The sequence below is a fragment of the Leptodactylus fuscus genome, unplaced genomic scaffold, assembly GCF_031893055.1.
Source record: "Leptodactylus fuscus isolate aLepFus1 unplaced genomic scaffold, aLepFus1.hap2 HAP2_SCAFFOLD_143, whole genome shotgun sequence".
In the NCBI taxonomy this organism is placed as follows: Eukaryota; Metazoa; Chordata; class Amphibia; order Anura; family Leptodactylidae; genus Leptodactylus; species Leptodactylus fuscus.
The window spans coordinates 106,991-120,690 of NW_027440165.1; the positions used below are offsets into that span (position 1 = coordinate 106,991).

At 51.6% G+C, this 13,700-nt stretch overlaps 1 protein-coding gene across 1 annotated transcript in view; it reads left to right on the forward strand.

Annotated features, from left to right (window-relative positions):
* The window catches only part of LOC142187219 (SCO-spondin-like), a 120,558-nt gene that overhangs the window by 24,970 nt on the left and 81,888 nt on the right, over nt 1-13,700 (forward strand). Inside the window, exons 28-38 of the mRNA XM_075261474.1 lie at nt 1,590-1,984; nt 2,214-2,444; nt 2,680-2,866; nt 7,913-8,148; nt 8,536-8,658; nt 9,228-9,325; nt 9,463-9,694; nt 11,573-11,725; nt 11,948-12,088; nt 12,188-12,370; nt 13,425-13,575. Coding sequence (XP_075117575.1) covers nt 1,590-1,984; nt 2,214-2,444; nt 2,680-2,866; nt 7,913-8,148; nt 8,536-8,658; nt 9,228-9,325; nt 9,463-9,694; nt 11,573-11,725; nt 11,948-12,088; nt 12,188-12,370; nt 13,425-13,575 — 2,130 coding nt within the window. The remainder of the gene's footprint in view (nt 1-1,589; nt 1,985-2,213; nt 2,445-2,679; nt 2,867-7,912; nt 8,149-8,535; nt 8,659-9,227; nt 9,326-9,462; nt 9,695-11,572; nt 11,726-11,947; nt 12,089-12,187; nt 12,371-13,424; nt 13,576-13,700) is intronic.

Consider the following 13,700-nt stretch of genomic DNA (forward strand, 5'->3'; position numbering starts at 1 on the left):
ATACATCCCTCATTACACATATCTGACCTGTGAGGACCTCCATACCCTCATGGTCTATACATCCCTCATTACACATATCTGACCTGTGAGGACCTCTGTACCCTCATGGTCTATACATCCCTCATTACACATATCTGACCTGTGAGGACCTCTGTACCCTCATGGTCTATACATCCCTCATTACACATATGTGACCTGTGAGGACCTCCATACCCTCATGGTCTATACATCCCTCACTACACATATGTGACCTGCGAGGACCTCTGTACCCTCATGGTCTATACATCCCTCATTACACATATCTGACCTGTGAGGACCTCTGTACCCTCATGGTCTATACATCCCTCATTACACATATGTGACCTGTGAGGACCTCTGTACCCTCATGGTCTATACATCCCTCATTACACATATGTGACCTGTGAGGACCTCTGTACCCTCATGGTCTATACATCCCTCATTACACATATGTGACCCGTGAGGACCTCTGTACCCTCATGGTCTATACATCCCTCATTACACATATCTGACCTGTGAGGACCTCCATACCCTCATGGTCTATACATCCCTCATTACACATATGTGACCCGTGAGGACCTCTGTACCCTCATGGTCTATACATCCCTCATTACACACATGTGACCCGTGAGGACCTCTGTACCCTCATGGTCTATACATCCCTCATTACACATATGTGACCCGTGAGGACCTCTGTACCCTCATGGTCTATACATCCCTCATTACACATATCTGACCTGTGAGGACCTCTGTACCCTCATGGTCTATACATCCCTCATTACACATATCTGACCTGTGAGGACCTCTGTACCCTCATGGTCTATACATCCCTCATTACACATATCTGACCTGTGAGGACCTCTGTACCCTCATGGTCTATACATCCCTCATTACACATATCTGACCTGTGAGGACCTCTGTACCCTCATGGTCTATACATCCCTCATTACACATATCTGACCTGTGAGGACCTCTGTACCCTCATGGTCTATACATCCCTCATTACACATATCTGACCTGTGAGGACCTCCATACCCTCATGGTCTATACATCCCTCATTACACATATGTGACCTGTGAGGACCTCTGTACCCTCATGGTCTATACATCCCTCATTACACATATGTGACCCGTGAGGACCTCTGTACCCTCATGGTCTATATATCCCTCATTACACATATGTGACCTGTGAGGACCTCTGTACCCTTATGGTCTATACATCCCTCATTACACATATGTGACCCGTGAGGACCTCTGTACCCTCATGGTCTATATATCCCTCATTACACATATGTGACCTGTGAGGACCTCTGTACCCTTATGGTCTATACATCCCTCATTACACATATGTGACCCGTGAGGACCTCTGTACCCTCATGGTCTATACATCCCTCATTACACATATGTGACCTGTGAGGACCTCTGTACCCTCATGGTCTATACATCCCTCATTACACACATGTGACCCGTGAGGACCTCTGTACCCTCATGGTCTATACATCCCTCATTACACATATGTGCCTTGTAGTTGACCTGTGACCTTCATGGCCTCTTTGCCTACATGTCTTGTAGCACCTGTGAGTCTGGCCGGTGGCATTGTCCCGATGAGCCGTGTTCTGCCCCTTCTCGATGCGGAGCCGATGAATTTGCCTGTAGATTCAGCGATCGTTGTGTCCCCACTGCCTGGGTCTGTGACAACGAGGACGATTGTGGAGATGGGTCTGATGAGATCTGCTCATTGACTTGTGCCCCTCAAGAGCACCGCTGTGCCAATGGACAATGCATCCCCCTGGCACACCGCTGTGATGGCAGAGCCGACTGTGTGGACCACTCGGATGAATGGGGCTGTCCCGCTCCCGCCTGTAGTGATAAAGAGTTCCGATGTGCTAATGGACGCTGCATTCCTCTCTCGCACGTCTGTGATGGTGACCTGGACTGTGGGTTTGCTGATGACTCTGATGAATCAGGTGAGACAACATGCAAAATACAATGTCGTGAGACTAGTTTATAGTATACATAATGGATCTCGCTGTTTGGTTACAAACATTCATCCACCCGGTAACATTTACTAACCTCATACATCCAAAAACTAGCAAAGAATTAATCTGAGCTGACCAGGCGGCTGTCAGGAACCAAACCGTTCAACCAGACATGTCCGAAGCAGAAGATACCTCATCTCTCCTTCCTTACCTCCAGGTTGCTCATCTGGCTGCAGCTCTGCTCACTTCCCTTGTTCTCTGGGTAAATGCATCCCCTACATTCACCGTTGTGATGGACACGATGACTGCGGTGACTTCAGCGATGAGAGAGGATGCTCATGTCCATCTAGTCAGTTTCAATGTCCTGAGGAGCTGTGTCTGTCCAAGGAGAAGGTGTGTGATGGCCACCGAGACTGCAGCAATGGAGCAGATGAGACTGTGTGTACAGGTAACACAGGAACAGGGATGTCACCTCTGACCTGAACACTCTGGGATTTATAGGGGGTGGAGAACACCTTGGAGCCTCCATCAGACATGAGATCCATGGTTATGTAGCGCTGATGGACACTCATGTGAGGAGATCCCAAGCATCCCCATGCTCTCCTCATCTTGGTGTCTCTCTGATGAGGGTGATGGGTTTAATGTCTTCAGTCTGGATAATGGAAGGTCCCTTTGTGTCACAGGGTTGGGGATGTGTCCACCGGGGTTCTGGGTCTGTGGAGATGGATCCTGCATCAGACAAGACAAGTTGTGTGATGGAAAATATGACTGTACTGATGGATCAGATGAGGAATTGTCCCAATGTACGTCTCCAGCACCAGATAACAGACAGACAACTCCACCAGGAACCTCCAACTACACGTCAGGTGAGTAATGACACCCAGTGATACGGACCCCTGACACTTACAATACAGTAGCTCCTTATAGATACATAGTAGATGAACTTGGATGAAGACACAGGTCCGTCAAGTCCAACCTATAACCCTACAGTGTTGTCAAAAACCCCATGAGCCGGATGCCAATTGCCCGATGTCAGGGGACGAAATTCCATCCCAACTCCAATCTAGCAATCAGGACAAAACTCTGAATCAACTTGTCCTTAACAAAATCTAGAAGCTGTAATATTGTTCTGTTCGAGAAAGAGAGTCCCATAACCTCACTGTTCTTACTGTAAAGAATCTCCGTCTGTGTTACTGGTGAAACTTTCTCTCCTCCAGAAGTAGAGGATGTCCCCTTGTCACTGTCACCAGTCTAGGTGTAGAGGACACCCCCTTGTCACTGTCACCATCTAGGTGTAGAGGACGTCTCCTTGTCACTGTCACCGGTCTAAGTGTAGAGGACGTCCCCTTGTCACTGGTCTAGGTGTAGAGGACACCCCCTTGTCACTGTCACTGGCCTAGGTGTAGAGGATGTCCCCTTGTCATTGTCACTGGTCTAGGTGTAGAGGACGTCCCCTTGTCATTGTCACTGGTCTAGGTGTAGAGGACGTCTCCTTGTCACTGTCACCGGTCTAAGTGTAGAGGACGTCCCCTTGTCACTGGTCTAGGTGTAGAGGACACCCCCTTGTCACTGTCACTGGCCTAGGTGTAGAGGACGTCCCCTTGTCACTGGTCTAGGTGTAGAGGACGTCCCCTTGTCACTGTCACCGGTCTAGGTGTAGAGGACGTCCCCTTGTCACTGTCACTGGTCTAGGTGTAGAGGACACCCCCTTGTCACTGTCACTGGCCTAGGTGTAGAGGACGTCCCCTTGTCACTGGTCTAGGTGTAGAGGACGTACCCTTGTCACTGTCACCGGTCTAGGTGTAGAGGACGTCCCCTTGTCACTGGTCTAGGTGTAGAGGACGTACCCTTGTCACTGTCACTGGTCTAGGTGTAGAGGATGTCCCCTTGTCACTGTCACTGGTCTAGGTGTAGAGGACGTCCCCTTGTCACTGGTCTAGGTGTAGAGGACGTCCCCTTGTCACTGTCATCGGTCTAGGTGTAGAGGACGTCCCCTTGTCACTGTCACTGGTCTAGGTGTAGAGGACGTCCCCTTGTCACTGTCACTGGTCTAGGTGTAGAGGACGTCCCCTTGTCACTGTCACTGGTCTAGGTGTAGAGGACATCTCCTTGTCACTGTCACTGGTCTAGGTGTAGAGTACGTCCCCTTGTCACCCATCTAGGTGTAGAGGACGTCCCCTTGTCACTGTCACTGGTCTAGGTGTAGAGGACGTCTCCTTGTCACTGTCACTGGCCTAGGTGTAGAGGACGTCCCCTTGTCACTGTCACCGGTCTAGGTGTAGAGGACACCCCCTTGTCACTGTCACTGGCCTAGGTGTAGAGGAAGTCCCCTTGTCACTGTCACCGGTCTAGGTATTGAGGACGTCCCCTTGTCACTGTCACTGGCCTAGGTGTAGAGGACATCCCCTTGTCACTGTCACCGGTCTAGGTGTTGAGGACATCCCCTTGTCACTGTCACCGGTCTAGGTGTTGAGGACGTCCCCTTGTCACTGTCACTGGCCTAGGTGTAGAGGACATCCCCTTGTCACTGTCACCGATCTAGGTGTAGAGGACGTCCCCTTGTCACTGTCACCGGTCTAGGTGTAGAGGACGTCCCCTTGTCACTGTCACCGGTCTAGGTGTAGAGGACGTCCCCTTGTCACTGGTCTAGGTCTAGAAGACGTCCCCTTGTCACTGTCACCGGTCTAGGTGTAGAGGATGTCCCCTTGTCACTGTCACTGGTCTAGGTGTAGAGGACGTCTCCTTGTCACTGTCACTGGTCTAGGTGTAGAGGACGTCCCCTTGTCACTGTCACCGGTCTAGGTGTAGAGGACGTCCCCTTGTCACTGTCACCGGTCTAGGTGTAGAGGACGTCCCCTTGTCACTGTCACTGGTCTAGAAGACGTCCCCTTATCACAGTCACCGGTCTAGATGTAGAGGACGTCCCCTTGTCACTGTCACCGGTCTAGGTGTAGAGGACATCCCCTTGTCACTGTCACCGGTCTAGGTGTAGAGGACGTCCCCTTGTCACTGTCACCGGTCTAGGTGTAGAGGACGTCCCCTTGTCACTGTCACTGGTCTAGGTCTAGAAGACGTCCCCTTATCACAGTCACCGGTCTAGATGTAGAGGACATCCCCTTGTCACTGTCACTGGCCTAGGTGTAGAGGACGTCCCCTTGTCACTGTCACTGGTCTAGGTTTAGAGGACACCCCCTTGTCACTGTCACTGGCCTAGGTGTAGAGGACGTCCCCTTGTCACTGTCACCGGTCTAGGTGTTGAGGACATCCCCTTGTCACTGTCACCGGTCTAGGTGTTGAGGACGTCCCCTTGTCACTGTCACTGGCCTAGGTGTAGAGGACATCCCCTTGTCACTGTCACCGGTCTAGGTGTTGAGGACATCCCCTTGTCACTGTCACCGGTCTAGGTGTTGAGGACGTCCCCTTGTCACTGTCACTGGCCTAGGTGTAGAGGACATCCCCTTGTCACTGTCACCGATCTAGGTGTAGAGGACGTCCCCTTGTCACTGTCACCGGTCTAGGTGTAGAGGACGTCCCCTTGTCACTGTCACCGGTCTAGGTGTAGAGGACGTCCCCTTGTCAGTGGTCTAGGTCTAGAAGACGTCCCCTTGTCACTGTCACCGGTCTAGGTGTAGAGGACGTCCCCTTATCACTGTCACCGGTCTAGGTGTAGAGGACGTCCCCTTGTCACTGTCACCGGTCTAGGTGTAGAGGACGTCCCCTTGTCAGTGGTCTAGGTCTAGAAGACGTCCCCTTGTCACTGTCACCGGTCTAGGTGTAGAGGACGTCCCCTTATCACTGTCACTGGTCTAGGTGTAGAGGACGTCCCCTTGTCACTGTCACCGGTCTAGGTGTAGAGGACGTCCCCTTGTCACTGTCACTGGTCTAGATGTAGAGGACATCCCCTTGTCACTGTCACTGGTCTAGGTCTAGAAGACGTCCCCTTATCACAGTCACCGGTCTAGATGTAGAGGACATCCCCTTGTCACTGTCACTGGCCTAGGTGTAGAGGACGTCCCCTTGTCACTGTCACTGGTCTAGGTTTAGAGGACACCCCCTTGTCACTGTCACTGGCCTAGGTGTAGAGGACGTCCCCTTGTCACTGTCACCGGTCTAGGTGTTGAGGACATCCCCTTGTCACTGTCACCGGTCTAGGTGTTGAGGACGTCCCCTTGTCACTGTCACTGGCCTAGGTGTAGAGGACGTCCCCTTGTCACTGTCACTGGCCTAGGTGTAGAGGACGTCCCCTTGTCACTGTCACCGGTCTAGGTGTAGAGGACGTCCCCTTGTCACTGTCACTGGTCTAGGTGTAGAGGATGTCCCCTTGTCACTGTCACTGGTCTAGGTGTAGAGGACGTTTCCTTGTCACTGTCACTGGCCTAGGTGTAGAGGACGTCTCCTTGTCACTGTCACTGGTCTAGGTGTAGAGGACGTCCCCTTGTCACCCGTCTATGTGTAGAGGACGTCCCCTTGTCACTGTCACTAGTCTAGGTGTAGAGGACGTCTCCTTGTCACTGTCACTGGTCTAGGTGTAGAGGACGTCCCCTTGTCACCCGTCTAGGTGTAGAGGACACCCCTTTGTCACTGTCACTGGCCTAGGTGTAGAGGACGTCCCCTTGTCACTGTCACCGGTCTAGGTGTTGAGGACATACCCTTGTCACTGTCACCGGTCTAGGTGTTGAGGACGTCCCCTTGTCACTGTCACTGGCCTAGGTGTAGAGGACGTCCCCTTGTCACTGTCACCGGTCTAGGTGTAGAGGACGTCCCTTTGTCACTGTCACTGGTCTAGGTGTAGAGGACGTCTCCTTGTCACTGTCACCGGTCTAGGTGTTGAGGACATCCCCTTGTCACTGTTACCGGTCTAGGTGTTGAGGACGTCCCCTTGTCACTGTCACAGGTGTAGAGGACGTCCCCTTGTCACTGTTACCGGTCTAGGTGTAGAGGACGTCTCCTTGTCACTGTCACCGGTCTAGGTGTAGAGGACATCCCCTTGTCACTGTCACAGGTGTAGAGGACGTCCCCTTGTCACTGTTACCGGTCTAGGTGTTGAGGACATCCCCTTGTCACTGTCACAGGTGTAGAGGACGTCCCCTTGTCACTGTTACCGGTCTAGGTGTAGAGGACGTCCCCTTGTCACTGTCACCGGTCTAGGTGTAGAGGACGTCCCCTTGTCACTGTCACTGGTCTAGGTGTAGAGGACGTCCCCTTGTCACTGTCACTGGCCTAGGTGTAGAGGACGTCCCCTTGTCACTGTCACTGGTCTAGGTGTAGAGGACGTCTCCTTGTCACTGTCACTGGCCTAGGTGTAGAGGACGTCCCCTTGTCACTGTTACCGGTCTAGGTGTAGAGGACGTCCCCTTGTCACTGTCACCGGTCTAGGTGTAGAGGACGTCCCCTTGTCACTGTCACTGGTCTAGGTGTAGAGGACGTCCCCTTGTCACTGTCACTGGCCTAGGTGTAGAGGACGTCCCCTTGTCACTGTCACTGGTCTAGGTGTAGAGGACGTCTCCTTGTCACTGTCACTGGCCTAGGTGTAGAGGACGTCCCCTTGTCACTGTCACTGGTCTAGGTGTAGAGGACATCTTCTTGTCACTGGTCTAGGTGTAGAGGACATCTTCTTGTCACTGGTCTAGGTGTAGAGGACGTCCCCTTGTCACTGGTCTAGGTGTAGAGGACGTCTCCTTGTCACTGTCACTGGCCTAGGTGTAGAGGACGTCTCCTTGTCACTGTCACCGGTCTAGGTGTTGAGGACATCCCCTTGTCACTGTCACTGGTCTAGGTGTAGAGGACGTCCCCTTGTCACTGTCACTGGTCTAGGTGTAGAAGATATCCCCTCTAGATTCCTGTTTCTTCTAGTTCTGTCACTACTGATTTTTATCATTGGTTGTACCTCCCTACTTCAGACACGGTGCCAGGTAGCAGAGGGTGCAGCCGTTACGAATTCCAGTGTGGCAGTGGTGAGTGCAGACCCCGCGGCTGGCTGTGTGATAATGAGGTGGACTGTATGGACGCAAGCGATGAGCAGGACTGTAACAGAACATGTGACCTGGACCACTTCAGATGCCCCCTGAGCAGAGAGTGCATTGCCTATAGTCAGTTGTGCGATGGAGCTCCCCAATGCCGTGACCAATCAGATGAAAGTATGGACAACTGCGGTAAGAGCCCCAGCACTTCACCATCATATACTACAAGTATAATATATACTAGATTATAATTACTAGAGGTCCACACCTGCTGCATCACCACCGGGAGGAGGGGGATGCAGCTGCAGCCTCTCTGTCTCTGTGACACATGCTGTGAGAGGGGAAGAGGAGCAGCAGGAAGATCTGATTGGCTCAGTGCACACAACACAGCTCTGACAGTCCACCAGGACCCTCCTCTGTATCCCCCATCCTCGCTGTAAATGGTTGTAGAATACGCAGCAGAGGGGCATTATCTCAGTATGGTATCTAATACTCTGTGACATGGCGGGTGTCATTCTTCTCTGACCCTGAAGCTCTCATAGTCATTGTATAATCATTTTCTATACTTCATGTTCTCAGGTTCTGCACAGATCCCCCCCTGTCCCGGGCACTTCATCTGCGCCAACAGGATGTGTGTGAACATCTCCCTGGTCTGTGATGGCTTCCCAAATTGTCCACAGGGGGAAGATGAGAGGTCATGTGGTAAGACACCGACTGAGTATATGTGGGGTATCTGTGTTGGTTCAGGGGCTTGGCCTGTAGGTTTAATGGAGTCTGATCGTGACATCAGAGGGCACCCATGGTGGGATGGATCGGGCGGCGCTTGTATAGAAGTTTATAGACATCTCTACGAGGAGACCCGGACACATAGACTGAAGATTATTCCTACAAAGATGTTATTCTTACTAGGAAGAGACTGTCAGTATTGGCTCCTTCCTTGTGGGGGCCCCAATAATATCTGACCCCTTAGCTGGATGGTTCATTACTGGTGGCTTCTTCTCAGTTACTTCCAGTCAGCTGCGGTCCTGTGTCTGTGGTTGGCGGTAAAAGCATAAACCAATCCAGAAATGGTGAAGGAACCTCCGAAGACCATGAGCAGGGCCCACATGAGAGTCCGGCTTGTGCCTGGAAACAGACTCGGCCCCCCCATGGTCTGTGGTTGTAGTTGTAATAGTTCTATCCATATCATAACTGATCAAAATGTCCCCATCAGTCTGACCGAGGGCAGCATTACGTCTCCTCCGATTTACGTACATTATTTTCTCTTATAGAGAAGAGTCTGGTGACTCCAGCTTCTCCCAACCAGACATCTCCAGAGGGCTGCCCAGAATACATGTGCTCAGGTGGCCATTGCCTGATGTTTAAACAGGTATGTTAGACGTGAGGTGTGAGGCCTGAGGTATGACACATGTCTGAGGTCTGAGGTGTGAGACGGGGGGCGTGAGGCTTTTCGCCCTGATATTCTGAATCTCTCCAATTATGGGGTATTCTGTCCTATGTCTTCAGGTCTGCAATGGGATCCCTGACTGTGAGGATGAATCTTTGATCTCTGTGGCCTCTGATGAGAAGGATTGTGGGTTCTGGAGTCCATGGGGGCCCTGGAGTGACTGCAGTCAATCTTGTGGAACTGGTTTGCAGAGTAGACGACGTGTATGCAGCAACCCGTCCAGTGATATCCTGAGACAATGCCGAGGAGCAGAGAGTGAGGCTCAGCAGTGTTTCTCCATGTCCTGCCCAGGTAAGGACCTGTCACCTCAGTATCAGTAGGACCTCGAGGGCCACATCTCCCAGATCCTTAGTGATGGAAGTAAGGCCAGGCAGAACACTCACATCTCCTAGATCCTCAGTGATAGAAGTATGGCCAGGCAGGACACTCACATCTCCTAGATCCTCAGTGATAGAAGTATGTCCAGGCAGGACACTCACGTCTCCTAGATCCTCAGTGATAGAAGTATGGCCAGGCAGGACACTCACGTCTCCTAGATCCTCAGTGATAGAAGTATGGCCAGGCAGGACACTCACGTCTCCTAGATCCTCAGTGATAGAAGTATGGCCAGGCAGGACACTCACGTCTCCTAGATCCTCAGTGATAGAAGTATGGCCAGGCAGGACACTCACATCTCCTAGATCCTCAGTGATAGAAGTATGGCCAGGCAGGACACTCACATCTCCTAGATAGAAGTATGGCCAGGCAGGACACTCACATCTCCTAGATAGAAGTATGGCCAGGCAGGACACTCACATCTCCTAGATCCTCAGTGATAGAAGTATGGCCAGGCAGGACACTCACATCTCCTAGATAGAAGTATGGCCAGGCAGGACACTCACATCTCCTAGATCCTCAGTGATAGAAGTATGGCCAGGCAGGACACTCACATCTCCTAGATAGAAGTATGGCCAGGCAGGACACTCACGTCTCCTAGATCCTCAGTGATAGAAGTATGGCCAGGCAGGACACTCACATCTCCTAGATCCTCAGTGATAGAAGTATGGCCAGGCAGGACACTCACATCTCCTAGATCCTCAGTGATAGAAGTATGGCCAGGCAGGACACTCACATCTCCTAGATAGAAGTATGGCCAGGCAGGACACTCACATCTCCTAGATCCTCAGTGATAGAAGTATGGCCAGGCAGGACACTCACATCTCCTAGATAGAAGTATGGCCAGGCAGGACACTCACATCTCCTAGATAGAAGTATGGCCAGGCAGGACACTCACGTCTCCTAGATCCTCAGTGATAGAAGTATGGCCAGGCAGGACACTCACGTCTCCTAGATCCTCAGTGATAGAAGTATGGCCAGGCAGGACACTCACATCTCCTAGATAGAAGTATGGCCAGGCAGGACACTCACATCTCCTAGATCCTCAGTGATAGAAGTATGGCCAGGCAGGACACTCACGTCTCCTAGATCCTCAGTGATAGAAGTATGGCCAGGCAGGACACTCACATCTCCTAGATAGAAGTATGGCCAGGCAGGACACTCACGTCTCCTAGATCCTCAGTGATAGAAGTATGGCCAGGCAGGACACTCACATCTCCTAGATAGAAGTATGGCCAGGCAGGACACTCACATCTCCTAGATCCTCAGTGATAGAAGTATGGCCAGGCAGGACACTCACGTCTCCTAGATCCTCAGTGATAGAAGTATGGCCAGGCAGGACACTCACATCTCCTAGATCCTCAGTGATAGAAGTATGGCCAGGCAGGACACTCACATCTCCTAGATCCTCAGTGATAGAAGTATGGCCAGGCAGGACACTCACATCTCCTAGATAGAAGTATGGCCAGGCAGGACACTCACATCTCCTAGATCCTCAGTGATAGAAGTATGGCCAGGCAGGACACTCACGTCTCCTAGATCCTCAGTGATAGAAGTATGGCCAGGCAGGACACTCACATCTCCTAGATAGAAGTATGGCCAGGCAGGACACTCACATCTCCTAGATAGAAGTATGGCCAGGCAGGACACTCACATCTCCTAGATAGAAGTATGGCCAGGCAGGACACTCACATCTCCTAGATCCTCAGTGATAGAAGTATGGCCAGGCAGGACACTCACATCTCCTAGATTGTGTTACTTTGATGCTAGTTTGACATGATTTTGTCTCACTAGTTGATGGTTCATGGACTCCATGGACAAGGTGGTCAAACTGCACCCAGGACTGCAGCGGTCTGGTGATTCGGCGCAGGGAGTGTAGACCTCCACAGAACGGTGGGCGCCAGTGCTCTGATCTTCCAGGATCTTCTGCTTCCTCTCTGGAGATTGGTAAGATTGATGGAACAGGAACCATCCATGAGGATGAACAGCAGGACAATGGCGTCTTATTTGTCAGTATGTAACTTGCATGTATATGGCGCACAAAGTCTGTTTGCTCCAGGTACATAACTAATGGCAGTGGCTATGGAGTGAGGATCTGACCACCATCCCATGAGGACGACTCGCAGGCGCGGGGATCTTATTCATGGGCCCCCTTTTGCTTCTCTTCAGATCTGTGCCACCAGGACGGCTGCCCTCAGCCTCCATCTTGTCCACCAGACCTGGAATATAAAACCTGCGCCCCGTGTCCAATGGGCTGCTCTGACCTGACCAGTAATAGGGCCTGCCCAAAGGATCAGTCCTGTGTCTCCGGTAAGAGTGGGGTGGGGGTGGGGGGGTCTGATTCTGTACTGTCTACCTGTGTCAGGTCAGGGCCAATATATTTCATTAACTCTTTCTGTACCTGGTTAGGTTGCTGGTGTCCAGAGGGGTATTTACTGGATAGCTTGAATCACTGTGTGCGGCCGGCGGAGTGTCCATGTGAGGTGGACGGGGTCACCTACTGGCCCGGGCAGCTGGTTAAAGCCAATTGTCAGATCTGCACCTGCCAAGATGGACAAATGAAGCAATGCCGGCAAAACCCGGAATGTAACGGTCAGTAACAAGAACCCTGCCAGTGACTAGTGCCCTGTATGTAGTGGTCAGTGACTAGTACCCTGTATGTAGTGGTCAGTGACTAGTGCCCTGTATGTAGTGGCCAGTGACTAGTGCCCTGTATGTAGTGGTCAGTGACTAGTACCCTGTATGTAGTGGTCAGTGACTAGTGCCCTGTATGTAGTGGCCAGTGACTAGTGCCCTGTATGTAGTGGCCAGTGACTAGTGCCCTGTATGTAGTGGTCAGTGACTAGTACCCTGTATGTAGTGGTCAGTGACTAGTGCCCTGTATGTAGTGGTCAGTGACTAGTACCCTGTATGTAGTGGTCAGTGACTAGTACCCTGTATGTAGTGGTCAGTGACTAGTGCCCTGTATGTAGTGGCCAGTGACTAGTGCCCTGTATGTAGTGGCCAGTGACTAGTGCCCTGTATGTAGTGGTCAGTGACTAGTGCCCTGTATGTAGTGGTCAGTGACTAGTGCCCTGTATGTAGTGGTCAGTGACTAGTACCCTGTATGTAGTGGTCAGTGACTAGTGCCCTGTATGTAGTGGTCAGTGACTAGTACCCTGTATGTAGTGGTCAGTGACTAGTGCCCTGTATGTAGTGGTCAGTGACTAGTACCCTGTATGTAGTGGTCAGTGACTAGTGCCCTGTATGTAGTGGTCAGTGACTAGTGCCCTGTATGTAGTGGCCAGTGACTAGTGCCCTGTATGTAGTGGCCAGTGACTAGTGCCCTGTATGTAGTGGTCAGTGACTAGTGCCCTGTATGTAGTGGTCAGTGACTAGTGCCCTGTATGTAGTGGCCAGTGACTAGTACCCTGTATGTAGTGGTCAGTGACTAGTGCCCTGTATGTAGTGGTCAGTGACTAGTGCCCTGTATGTAGTGGTCAGTGACTAGTACCCTGTATGTAGTGGTCAGTGACTAGTGCCCTGTATGTAGTGGCCAGTGACTAGTGTCCTGTATGTAGTGGTCAGTGACTAGTACCCTGTATGTAGTGGTCGGTGACTAGGACCCCAGGACTGTCATTGTTCTGATTGGTGTCTGTGTTTTCAGTGCACTGTGGCTGGTCCGCGTGGTCCCCATGGGGTGACTGTCTGGGTCCATGTGGGGTGCAGAGTATACAGTGGTCTTTTCGTAGTCCTAATAATCCCAGCAAGCACGGTAATGGGAAGCAGTGCCGGGGAATCTACCGCAAGGCGCGCAGGTAAGAGACCTAACCACAAGTCATCACAAGGTGCCTCAGACCCATCATATATCGATGGACGCCTCAAGTCACCCATTAGCCTATTCTCCACCCCATAGAATTGACTGTTTCACTGCTGGGTATTG